General features: G+C 39.9%; 1 protein-coding gene across 1 annotated transcript in view; it reads left to right on the plus strand.

The window, feature by feature from the left end:
* Nucleotides 1-5,413: 5,413 nt before the first annotated feature.
* Nucleotides 5,414-13,328, plus strand: part of CFAP47 (cilia and flagella associated protein 47) — a 353,360-nt gene continuing 345,445 nt past the window's right edge. The window contains exons 1-2 of the mRNA XM_075714741.1: nucleotides 5,414-5,575; nucleotides 8,907-9,058. Of these exons, the coding sequence (XP_075570856.1) occupies nucleotides 5,414-5,575; nucleotides 8,907-9,058 (314 nt within the window). The remainder of the gene's footprint in view (nucleotides 5,576-8,906; nucleotides 9,059-13,328) is intronic.

Raw genomic sequence — 13,328 nt, forward strand, 5'->3', positions numbered from 1 at the left:
CTCCTAGTCAGGCTATTTAGCTAAACTGAAGGATTATACTGATAAAATCACTCTGCTGCTTCTCTATAGATACACATAATAGCTTAGCATGTGGCTCTTGGAGCCCTAAAGCCTATTGCCAAATAATGGAGACTGTACGTATTTATGATACAGGTTTTTCATTTTGTGGTGCGTTGACCTTGGCTGGATGCCAGCTGCCCACCAAGCCGCTCTATCACTCCCCCTCCTCAACTGGACAGGGGGAGAAAAATACAACAAAAGGCTCATGGGTCAAGATAAGGACAGGGAGATCACTGACCAATTACTGTCACGAGCAAAACAGACTCGACTCGGGGAAATTAATTTATTACCAATCAAAAGTCAGAGTAGGGTAATGAGAAATAAAACCAAATCTTAAAACACCTTCCCCCCCACCCCTCCCTTCTTCCTGTGCTCAACTTCACTCCCGATTTTTCTCTACCTCCTCCCCCACAAGCAGCACAGGGGGACGGGGAATGGGGGTTGTGGTCAGTTCATCACACATCATCTCTGCTGCTCCTTCCTCCTCACACACTTCCCCTGCTCCAGCATGGGGTCCCACCCATAGGAGACAGTCCTCCACAAACTGCTCCAATGTGAGCCCTTCCCACGGGTGGCAGTTCTTCATGAAGTGCTCCAGCGTGGATGCTTTCCATGGGGTGCCAGTCCTTCAGGAACAGACTGCTCCAGCGTGGGTCCCCCACGGGTCCACAGGTCCTGCCAGGAGCCTGCTCCAGCCTGGGCTTCCTCCTGGGTCACAGCCTCCTTCGGGCACATCCCCCTGCTCCGGCATGGGGTTCTCCAGGGGCTGCAGGTGGGTATCTGCTCCACCATGGACCTCCATGGGCTGCAGGGGGACAAACCATGGTCTTCCCCATGGTCTTCACCAGGGGCTGCAGGGGAATCTCTGCTCCGGTGCCTGGAGCACCTCCTCCCCCTCCTTCTTCACCGACCTGGGGGTCTGCAGAGTCGTTCCTCTCATATTCTCACTCCTCTCTCCCAGCTGTTTCTGGTCCAAGTTCCCCCTTCTTAAATATGTTATCACAGAAGTGCTACCACCGTCACTGATTGGCTCAGCTTTGGCCAACGTCTCTGTCAGACATAGGGGAAGCTTCTGGCACCTTCTCACAGAAGCCACCCCTGCAGCCACCCCCTCCCCCACAAAAAACCTTGCCACACAAATCCTGTATACATACACCAATTTCTACAGAGTCTCTCTAAGCAGAAAAAAAGGGAAGGCATTTGTGATTGCCCTGTCTAACTGACAATCTCTCTGTCGCTCCCTTTTTTGAATAATTTTGGTCCTGCTCCCTTTTTTCAATAATTTTGGTCCTGCTCCTTTCAACTCAATCTGAGAAGGAAGGAGGTCTCAGAGATTGCCAATTCTTACATGTTTTGTGAAGACTGATGGTTTCTTGAGCAAAAAGACCCAATAAGATCTTCATTAGTTCTGCTTCTCACAGAATGCTTTTAGTGAAGAGACCTTTAGAGAGAATTAGAGCCCAAATCTGTCATTTTGAACATTCTCATTTTCCATTAAAGAGAGCAATTTGCAAGATTAAATGCAAAGAAATATGTCTTATTAGTCATCATTATTTAGACTTTGTCTGTTTCTGACTCCTAAAAGCTGATATAAAAATACACACACTTCATTTGTTTTACCAGTAAGTGGCCCTATTTCCTTCTAGTATATTCTAAATTTATTTATTCCTCCTCAAGTAGAATAAATAGGTCAGCTTTCACAGTTCAAATCACAGTTTCTCTGGATTCAGATTCCAGCAATGAAGTGTAGTATGAGTGGCAGTTTGTTCAAATTAGTTTAATTATCTCAGGTATCACTGTCATTCCTTGTTGCTGAATCACTGTCAAATAAACCACCCTTATGATCATTTTAACTGCCCCTTTTTCTAACCTCTGGAATACTTTCTGAAGCAATTTGTCTGTGTTTTTAGAGTCCTGGATGAGTGAGAGCTACTTCTGATCTCATAGATGACTTGGTCAGTGCGCAAGCATCTTTGACCTGTGTTCATATCATGGGCAGATAGGAGCAGCATCTCAGGTCTCACTGTGTTCTAATGGATGTTTTCTAATAATGTTTTCCCCTGTGCAGCAGGGGAAAATAGACTGGTGATGGCTTTCTGATTCTGAGTCTTGTTTTACCTGGTCATGGCTCCAGGGTAGATCTGAACAAGCTGGGGGCTATTTAATTTTAAACAGATTAGCCTTGTCTGTTTAACCATGCTATTCCGGTCTGCCTGGAACCTGGGAGGAGAGTCAGATCACTAGATCGTCAAACAAGTTTCAGGTCTGCAAAGTCCGGCTTATGAAAGTTGGAAGCGACTCAGAAACTGAGGTGTGGTGGGGATTTACGTGAGGTTATATTCTTCACTCTGATGACTATAATACAATTTTGAAAAGTTTGCTGTGAAGTTTTAGTATTCATCATCTGATACTGCTAAGGTGAATGCAATGTGAATTGTACAGGTTACTGCACTGTAAAATAGCATGGATTTCTGCAGAGGTAAAATCACATTTAATGTGGTCATATGCTTTAGTGATAAAGGAGAAAGAGTATACATAATCCATACCCTAGCACTAGTTATAAAGGATTCTGTCATCAAAACAATGTACACTTGTTTCTTCACAACAGTTTTCTCTTTGGGGACAATTATTAGGTGACTAATAAAAAAATTTTATGAAGCCAGCATAAGTTGAGGAAAGGAAGAAGCAGAGTCCATTATCTAATATTTCATAATGAGATATCATAATGATGGCAGTAGTAAGCATTTGGATATAATGGTTTGCAGAAGAGGAAGAGAGGCTAGCCAAACTATTTCAGAGAGATCAGGAGTATTTAATGCAGAATGTGGCTCCTCTATACACAAGCTAAATAACAGTTAAAATTTGTTTTTAAAAAATTTAGTTAAATTGATAAAAATCTTGTATGGACATATCTACACTGAATCAAGTGAAAGTAAGATCAGTGTTCTTTGCTACAAATTCTTTTATGACAGAATTGATTTTTAAAGATTCTGTCTCTGCCACTTGCTTCAGCCTCCACTCACAATGTCAGCTGCCACCCTGGCAGTAGTGCTGCTTCAGCTGTTCATGAACTAGTGCTCTAAACTGAAGCTGAGAAATTATCCTGCTAAAGACCACCCTCCTCCAGCAACTCCAAAAAAGAAGTGCATGTATGAGTGCTTTTACCCTGGATTGTTTCACAGGTCAGGTTTGTCATATAGTCCCACACGGAGCTCAGTTAGTAGAATGAAGGCTAGTGACCTGACCAGGAGGCAGATGGGAATGTAGGACACCAGGAAGGTCAGAAGGAGTAGAGAGGGCAGGGACCTTCTGAGGATTCTCTTGTACTCCAGCAAGGTCTGAACTGAAATGAAAAATCATAAGCAATTTTTGTTTCTAATAGTTTTGCTAAAAATATTAAATGTTGGTACAGTTCTCAGTGGAAGGGAAAAAATAAGTTTGTGACTGACTACTTGGCTATGAAATAGTATATAATAAGTGACATATTTGACATTTTCTCTGAACTAGTTCGTTGTTCACTTTTGAATTTGATCCAAGTACCAGAATGGGTGATCAGAAAGATAGAACATTTCCACGTTACTTTAATGTGAAAACTGAGGAATAACCCAAAGTAAAATAAACTAATGAGCTTGTGACTTTTTGGCACCATCATGATATCTGTATAAAGTCTCAAAGGTTTCTATTTCTTTGGATCAGATATTTCTTAGGTCTGACCTTGTGTCCCTTGACTTTCCTCAATAATTCATTCAAGGATCAGAGAAACTATGTAGGAGTGTTCTCAGTTCTCTAGTGAAAAAGCAGAGGGAGTTTAATTCTTTGATAAGGTAATCTTCTATTTTAATTTTTTCTTCTTTTTTTTTTTTTTTTTTTTTTGTGTGTGTCAGTTAAGTACAATCATGTTACCATAAACCAGATTCAAGTAGTCTTCCCACAGAACTCCCTTCAGATGCCTGGATTTTACCCTTAGTGCTTGCAAGGTTTTATTCCCACTCATTCTTCAGTAATCTACAAATGGGTAGCTATCACTTGAATTTTTAAGAGGGACAAAAAGACCTGTTACAGTCCTTCCCCAGCAACAGAAACAAAGGCTCTCCTCTCTCCTTGCTCCCTCTAGGTTTCCTGACCTATTAAAAATAGGCTTTTTGCCCTTCTTTACTTTAGTTGTCCTGATCTGTGACATCTGTGTTTGCAGCTTCTCACATTTGACTTTTAAACTATAAATAATTTGAATACTCATGCACTTTCAGGGCATGAAGTAATCCAAGGCAAAACATTCTGGGTTAACCAAAACTGATGTTTCAGGTTCTGTGTGCAGGCTGTGAGTGCTGCTCCCTCCTCCTTGTTTCTGCTACATTGAAGCAAAGCACAACAAGGCCCATTATCTACCTCGCAAGTCTGCCTAAGTGCTGGATTCTTGTCAACTTCCTTTTAACACTTAAATTGCAGCATAGGAAGGCACAGGGATATGGAACAGGAACACAGCTTTCACCACTCAATAAATGCATACAATGAATTATTAGTGTAGTCACTGGCACCGCAGACACTGAGCTTCCCACCAACAAACAGGCCTGTTAGTGCCCTGTTTTGGTTCTATGTAGACCATGTCCATGATTAACATGCATGCCTAGAAGAGAAATCAGGTCATTTTTATTTCAATCTAATCCATCTTTATTTAAGAAGCCCAGGAGAGGAAGAGCATCCATGTTTGTACCACCCTTCGCTGCCCCAGGCCATTGTTGAAGAGGGACTTGTAGCAGAAAAACACCTCAGGTGAACAAGAGGGACCGTGCTGGACAAGACCGAGCCTGAACCCCATGGTGAGGCATCGGCTCTCTTTACGAGAATCTCTTTACGAGACTTACAAACACAGGCCAAAGGGATGTAGCCATTTTGGTGTGCTTCCAAAAACCAGCGGCTCTGGAGTTTTTATTACCTTCCCGCTCCTGCCCGACGGGGCGCCCATGAAATGGCGGCCCTCCACCTGCCCCAACAGGCCTGCCTACCGAGGCCCCCCGCACCTGCCGAGGCAGCAGCGTGCACAGCCATAGCAGGGCGGGCTCAGGCTGCACGCCTGGGGAGACCACAAGGAAACGCCACAGCTTGGGGCTAAAAATCCCTTCCTTTGGGCAACTACACCGCGCGGCCGGGAGAGCCCAGGCCCCGCCGGCTCCACTACCCCCGCCGAACGGAGCCGGGCCGGGCCGGGCCGCTCGCCCCGCCCCGTCTCGACCCCGACTCTTCCGATTGGTGGGTTTGGAAGCGCCGCTCTTTTGATTCCAATCAGCGTCCTGCGTCCGTTGCTAAGCGATCGTTTCCAGGCCGCCCTGGCGGCCCGGGTGATGCGGCGGCGGCCATGGCGGGTGGGTGGCGGGACGTGGCCGGGGTGCGCATCGCCCCGGCCGAACTGCGCTTCAGGGACGCGGTGCCGGGGGGCCGCTACCGCGCCGCGCTCAGCGTCCAGAACCGGCGGGTGGAGAGCTGTCGCCTCCAGCTGCTGCCGCCGCGCCGGCCCCAGGTGAGGGGTGGCCGGGAGGGAACCGGCGGGGAGTGTCTGTCTCCCCCGCGCCCCGGCCCCGGTGGGGATGGGTAATGTCGTCGAGGCTTGCCTCTCTACAAGTCAGCTGCCGGTTCTGCCTTTGTACAGCACCTGGCACCGCCCCAGCGTGCGTGAGTAACGGTAGTGCCTCGTGGGAGCAGCCCGCCCCGAGTCCCGCGGGTCTGTATCCTTCCCTCCCGGCCTTGCCCTGAGGAGCCGCCGTGCCCGCTCGCCTGGCGCTTGCCAGGCCCTCCTTGAGGCGCAGAGCATTGCCAGAGGAAAAGTGCATCTCGAGGCCCCGCTTTTATTTTCCAGAGCTTTGCGGGAGGATGTCTGCCCGCAGGTTTGCCCAGCTAGGTGGGTCCTTTGTAAGAGGCTGCTTGGGCAGGTGTAAATGCTCGTCTGCGTTCAGCTACTGCAAGTGGAAAATGCTACCATGGATGCTTGAGCAGCTTATGAGACTGACTGGAATTTGCCAGTGAATTGGAAATTAATGTAAAATAATTGAATAACTGGATAAACTGGAAAGAATAAGAGGCAATTTTTAGAGCCAGAGTTGTCTGAATTGCTTCTTGTGTGACAGTGCTGAAGGAGGGAGTAAATCCTGGTTTACTGTTTTCTTGTGAGAACATGTAGGTGTCAGTTGTATGATACTTAAGACATTCTCATATAGAGCTTCAAATGAGCACACTCATTTGAAGCTTGTAAGTCAGAATGAAATTAACTCCTACCTTCCCAGTTCTGTGTTTTCCTGAGGTTATGAGCAATTTGAAGAGAGCTTACCTGTTTATTAAACCCATAGTTTCAGAAGTGAATTAGCTTTCTTGTGTGTCTTACGAAATCAAGTCCCTTGTTGGTAACAAATCTTGCTTAGCTTTGCTGGCTGGCTTTGCACTCTCCAAGAAGTTTTATCCCTCAGGAAGCCCATGAGTTCCTTGTTATTTCAGACAGCATTATGTAGACATGGATCACTTTGCTATGGTGTGAACAACAAATTTGTGAAATGTTCCAGATCAGCTGAAGGGCACAACTTTTGAAATTGTTTTTGTCTGGATTTCCATATGGCTGATTGACAGCTCTATTACCTCATTTCTGGATTGTATTCTTCTAAGTTTTTTGAGTGGACTAGTCCATTTGTTTTGCTTGCTTGTGGAGAGCTTTCTCAGAAAAGAGGGTTTTACAATCTTTTCTCAAGATAGTATGATTACTGTTAATAGCATCTGATTAGTTCTGGAAAAATCATTGCCTAGCCAGACTTTTTAGAATTGTAAAGATGCATTTACCTTTAACCAGTTTAGCTCTTGACTTGTAACCTGTACGGGCCCAGCAAAACCCAGCTGTGGTTAGTAGTTTTATATTGGTCTTTCATTTAGCTTGTTTATTATCTATTAATTATGTTAAAATTAGGATCAAAGGGTTGAACTGGCATTGGGGGGTGAACAGAAGCTGATGTTGCTTTGTTTTTACAGCAACTTGAACTATGAATAAGTATATTACAGGCTAGTCATGAAAATGATTGTTGGACAGTTAAGTACTGTGGATAATTTCACTATCTGAGTAGTCAGCCTTTCTTTTTGAAGGCAAGAATGGCCAAGACTGTGTATGTTTTATCCCCCCCCCCCCCCCCTAAAATTTGCTAATTTGCATGATGTAGTCCGCTTGATTTTTATTACACTGTAACTAAGGAATTTTGGAATGAGCTGGAAACTGTTGAGAGTGCTTGATTTTGTAGGGCTGGGCTTATTCTGTTTTGTTAGTTTTCATCAGCCGTATCAATTTTTCATGTGCTCCAGGAGTGGAAAGGCAGAGTCAATTTTCGAAAAAAGGTTACTCAATCATAATTTATGAGGTTTTGCCTCTGTGAATATCTCATGCATTTTTGCCGAGTATTTTAATGTTATTGTGCATGAGATGACCAATATGACAGTTAGGGGACAAGATTCCACTTCATGTGCTCGGTTCCAGAAAGGTCTGTTTGGTTGTCCTTTCTCATTCCCTGGCCTTATGCTGCTATCTCTGATTACATGTATGACTCATCTGTAACTTTTCTGAGGCATTACATTCATAGAGTACAAGAACTGGAAAATAACCTTCCTTGAGCTGTCATAGTGCATGGCCAAGAAACGCCTTTCAAGGAATTTAGCTCACAAAGGAGTTTTCCATAGGTTTCATTAAAAGTTCTTAGTACAATGTATTAATTTTCCCTTGTATAGAATTAATATGCATGGTTATTTAATTCTCTTTAGAGAAGAGATAAATTTTACACACCTCAGAATTAAAACGTGGCTACTCTTTCAAAATCAAGCCCATAATCATGATGCAGATTGCATAACAAATTTTCTTTAGCTGAGTGTTTATACTGCTAGGAAAATTTTAAAGGAATAGAAGGAGATGCCTGGACAATAGAATCAACAAGTAGTAAATTATATGTTTGCATATTTCAAACATAAATTTAAAGAATACTGGGATGACTCTCTTTTGGAAATAAACATTAATTATACTGGAGATATAGAGCAGAAGTCTATTGTGCATAGAGTGATATGAATTGTAAGGAGACTGAAACACCAGAGAAGCTCTAGACCTTGCTGTGAGGCTTTTCTAGCAATGTGGGAACTGCTGGATTTCCCACTGCATGCTAGTAGGTTACTCGTGTATTCTGTTCAAGGAAAGATGTGTAGTGGGTGTTTCATATAAGCAGGTGCTTACAGACAACAGCAAATCCAGAATTATTTTTTGAGAGGAAGAAGATGCTTTCTGTCAGTTGCTTCTGTGTTTTTATCTCATTTTACCCCCAAAATTGGAGGTGCCATGGGCCTTTCAAGCAGGTTTTCAATGTACGGTGAGACTTTCTGTTGATGTAAGCTGAATGTTGGTCAGACCTAGAGAAAACTCTTATGCTGTCTCCTTGTGCTTTGAACTGAGGCTTAATCCTTGTTACTTTCTCAGGTACTAAAAAGATTCTGCATTGAGTAGTAGCTGACAATTTTGTGTTGTTTCAGAAGGTTTATTGCAACAGTAGGAAAAGCTGGAGCTCTCTTGGAAAGACTAGAAATGTTATTTTGCTAAACCAACTCTTCCATGTAATTTGATGGGTTAGTATTCATTCTGTCTTTCTGTTTTACTGTAAAAAGTCTGGGCTTCAGTAAATAGGAAGAGAAATTTTACAGAATCCTGCATATTTTAAAGTAGGTTGTGAATTTTAAATCAAGCTGCATATTCTTCTGAAAATGAACCACTTTTTTTTTTAATCTAGAAATGTTTAACAATTTTTAAAAAAAAAATTATGTTTTTTTTTTTTTTTAAATTGCAGTTTAAATTGATTGTGGAAAATCCAGAAAAACCTGTTGCGTCTGGACTTCAAGTTACAGCTTTTGTGGAATATTATCCTGAGAGTGAAGAAGATCTTGAAGACAGACTACTTCTTTTAACAGAAGATGACATAGTTGATATCCCCCTGCTTGGGTATGATGGTCAAAAGTTCATATGCTGCTGTTACTAGTTGCAGTTTAATCTTGTGGAAAGTTTCCTAATACATGTCACATATGGCTATGTAATTAATCTGTCAATTGCATTGAAAACAAATAGTAAGTTTCCTTACAAAAGTAAGATTCCTCCCCCCCCCCCCCCCCCCCCCCGAGCAGCACACAGGTTCGAAGTTAATTGGGGTGATGTCCCTCTAAGATGCTAGACAGAGTTTGGGTTTTTGTTTTTGCTTTATTCTAAGCTGGTTGTGATAACATTGATAATTTCTAATTCTGTATCAACATTAAATAAGTTAATATCTACTCTTAATGTCTTCCCTCCTTACTGAACCACGTATATAAAAGATTTTCTAGTAATCGTCCATGTTTGCAAAATTGGTTTATAGTGAAACATATGTTGCCTAATTCTAAAAATATGGTGTGTGTTTTAGAATAAGGTCACACATTCAAGGATCATTTTCATCAATCCATGTGTGATTGTGTGTGCCTATCTATGTGTGTGTATATGTATGTACGTATTATATATTGTACATAATATATATATATTGGTTGGAAAAAGTAAGCTTCTAAATATCAGACTTAGCAGCCTTAAGCTAGGTGGTTATCGAAGGATGAGGGGGAATTGCTCTGGAGTACCTTTCTATCCTTTGCCTATAAGGAGAAATTAGAATGACAGACTTCTGTTTACAGGTCCAACTTTTAGATGCCTAAATTAGGACAGATGAATCCCATAAACTACTGCAAATCACAGTTTTTTATGAAAATCTTATCATTACAAATTACATGTACAGACAGAAAGAAATTTCCATGGAGATTATTCAGTGTATGAGTTGTTTTTAAAAATCAAGCAATCCGACAAACGTTTCTTGCTAGCCTGAAATGTGTAAGGTTTTGCCTTCATATAAACAATACTTACTCCTACATTTAATTTACCTCTTATGTCATGGTCTTTTTCACTGATTTGCTTTTCCTCGTTTCATCTTAAAAGTTGTGGGAATTTTTACTTTAATGTTGTGCTATTGGTAATGTAGGGCACACATAGTTAAGTCTGACATGGGGTTTTCAAGTTGTAAATTTTGTCTCCTTTTAGCAAAAGACTGTCTACCATTGGAAGACTTGGAAATAACAGTTTCAATTAGTTGGCTTTTCTGTGGTGGTTGTAAACTCTTATTCTCTTAGAACACAGTATTAAACAATGCTATTATAGCTTTCTTTAATAACTTTAGAGAAATTTAAATGGAAAGCCCTAAATGCTTTTCTTTGACTGAAAGACAGGGATAACTTTTCAGAAGGTAATACAGAACTTAGTAATTCAGTATGATCATTTCACTATTAAAAATAGCTGTCTCTAAGTATGTTCTCCCAATGTATATTTTCCTAGAAGAAAAAAGTGATTAGGGAGCACTTTAAATTTTTAAAATATTTTTAATTTTTAATTTTTTATTTTTCTCTTTTTACTACTGATTTTATGTTTAATTTTTTTAAAAAAAATTAGAAATTAAAATTTTTATTGGGGTAATATTGTGGAAGTAAGACCACTTAGGATGATAATGCTCCTGGTGACTCCTTTCTGGAAAGGACTTGTGGTAGATTGTTAAGTATCTAAAATCTTCATGTTTAACTGGCTTTTGCAGGGAAAAAAAATGACAGGCTATAATAATTTGGTTTGGAAAAAACAAATATACTTTATTTTCTTTTTTAATCAGTCTTTTCACAAATGTATTTTGTCATGCATGTCTGCTGCTTATAGATAGATGATATTCAATTATTGCACTTAAGGGTCACTAAATACATAATATTTTTTTCTATACAAACATAGTTTAAAATGCATCATTAACCATTTTGAGAAAATAATGTACATAATGTAGCACTGGTTGAAAAATACTAGTCAAAAGAATTCTTTTGGTAAAAATTGCATTGTCACTATGAAATGTCCACAGAAGTGTTTAATTTGATGGAATAACCTGAAAATATTTTCAAGGAAATATTTGCAATGTTCTGTTTTGGGGGACAGACACCCGCCTCCCCTGTATTTATTTAATTCTGATATGTCTTTTTCACTTCCTATTTGCAAGTTTGTGCATTTTTTTCACATTTTTAATAACATTATATTATTTCCACTATTTATGATATGTCAATAATAATAATGTAGTAAACACTAATGCTACTTTTCCTAAAATATCAAGAATTGAAATAAGTGATTTTAAAAATTATTAAGGCTATGCTTAGATTTACATCAAATTGCTATATATTTTTGTGACATACAAAAAAAATTTCTTATCAGTGACAAATTCTGATTTTTGGCCAACTCAAATATAGTGTTTAGTTTCATTGTCTCTGGTGAATGTCACTCAGATTGTGTACTGGCAGTACGTTTGAAGAGTTGTATATCTGCAAAACAGAATTAAATTTTAAAGCATGTGACAGTAAGTTCATAAAATTCATAAATACAATCCAAGATGATGTGTTATTGTATAAGAAATATTTGGAACTTGGTGATATTATTTGGACTGGCCTCTTTAAATCTCTGCCACTTTTCTCTTGCATATTAGCTTATTTGTAGTCTTCTTTCTTTGAAATTATATTGTTTTTCAGCTTTAATTTCTGTATGGGTTATAGGGTGATATGTACATATATATAATTCACTATGAATTTGTAGAAATTGTGGGTCTGCATGTTTTGTCTGTAGAATTTTATTGAAAGAAAAGTTCATGGGTGGTTTAGGATAAAAGTGTGAAAAGGTTTAACCTTTTTGCCAACAATTTGTGTGATTCCTTCAATCACATCTACTGTTCGTTTTAAGATAATCTTTAGTCTGGGATGAGATTCACTGAGAGTGTAGGAAAGGTTAGTTTCCCATACAACATTAAACTGCTGTAACACTTCACTTATTTTTGTAACCATTTATTTGGTAAAAAATGCCACCAAGAGAATTTTATTTCTGTTGTGCTTTGACATCAATACCACAGTTGTTTGGTTTGCAAGTAAAATAGCTGTTATGTATTTGCCTGGCTCATGAGGCTAGATCCAGTGACTAATCATATTGATTTGTGGCTCATGTATTTGGTGTAAATTTTGGACACCAATCAACATTCTCAGCTTAATCTCTACAGCACCATGAACTTATGATGTGCTTAGTAATACAAGTGTAATGATTTAGTTATATAAATATTTGATAGCCATAGAAAATCCTTTGGGATTCCGTTTGGGAATGTGTTTCAAATAAGCCAGTTGCAATTTGGGGGTTTTGCGGGATTTTTTTTTTTTTTTTTGTTAATGATTAACTGAAACTCTGCATCCAAACTCCTTTTTTGAAATATAATAATTAAGAATTAATTCTTTTGTTTTAAAAAATATTAAGAAAATATTGGAAATCAGGCATTTCCAGAGGTAAATTCCATCTTCATAAAAAAAACAAACCAGCAAACCAAACCAACCAACTCTCGATCAAAAAACAAACCCCAAACCCTTTAACTTGACTATTTCCCTTTTTGCACAGGTCCATATCTATTAGAAAATCTCATTGCACTTAGAATTTATGCTTAGTCCTGTCAACCTGGGAAGTTATACGTTTGGATCTTGAGAGGAGTGATACTTGTGTTTCATTTTTCTAACTAAGTTTTGTGGAAGAATATCTGAATACTTGGAACATGTGGAGTTTTTACAGTCTTTTCAAGTGTACTCTAATCTTGATAGCTGTTTCCTGGTTTCGGTTATTTTTATTGTTTGGTTGGGGTTTTTTGCCACATCCTGCTGGTCTAGACCATCTCTTTCAAGAATATACTAACTTATTTTTTGCATTACAATAAATTATTAAAGAGAATTAAACTCAGTGTATTAACATTCCTAAGAATAACTTCTTTTATTGCATTTCCTGATTAATTTTTTTTCCTCCCCCTCTCTCCTTTCCTTTCCCGCCTCCTCCCTCCGTCCCTTATGCTATAGATTATATGGACAGGGTCCACCTAGCTTGGTGTCCTGGTTTTGGCTGGAATAGAGTTAATTTTCTTCCTAGTAGCAGGCACAGTGCTGTGTTTTGGATTTAGTAGGAGAAGAATGTTGATAACACACTGATGTTTTTAGTTGTTGCTAAGTACTGCTCATGCTAGTCAAGGACTTTTCAGCTTCCCATGCTCTGCCAGGTGCACAAGAAACTGGGAGGGGGCACAGCCAGAAGAGTTGATCCAAACTGACCAAAGGGCTATTCCATACCACATGCCGTCATGCTCAGTATAGAAAATGGGGGGACT

This window comes from Pelecanus crispus, chromosome 1 (genome assembly GCF_030463565.1).
Source record: "Pelecanus crispus isolate bPelCri1 chromosome 1, bPelCri1.pri, whole genome shotgun sequence".
In the NCBI taxonomy this organism is placed as follows: domain Eukaryota; kingdom Metazoa; phylum Chordata; class Aves; order Pelecaniformes; family Pelecanidae; genus Pelecanus; species Pelecanus crispus.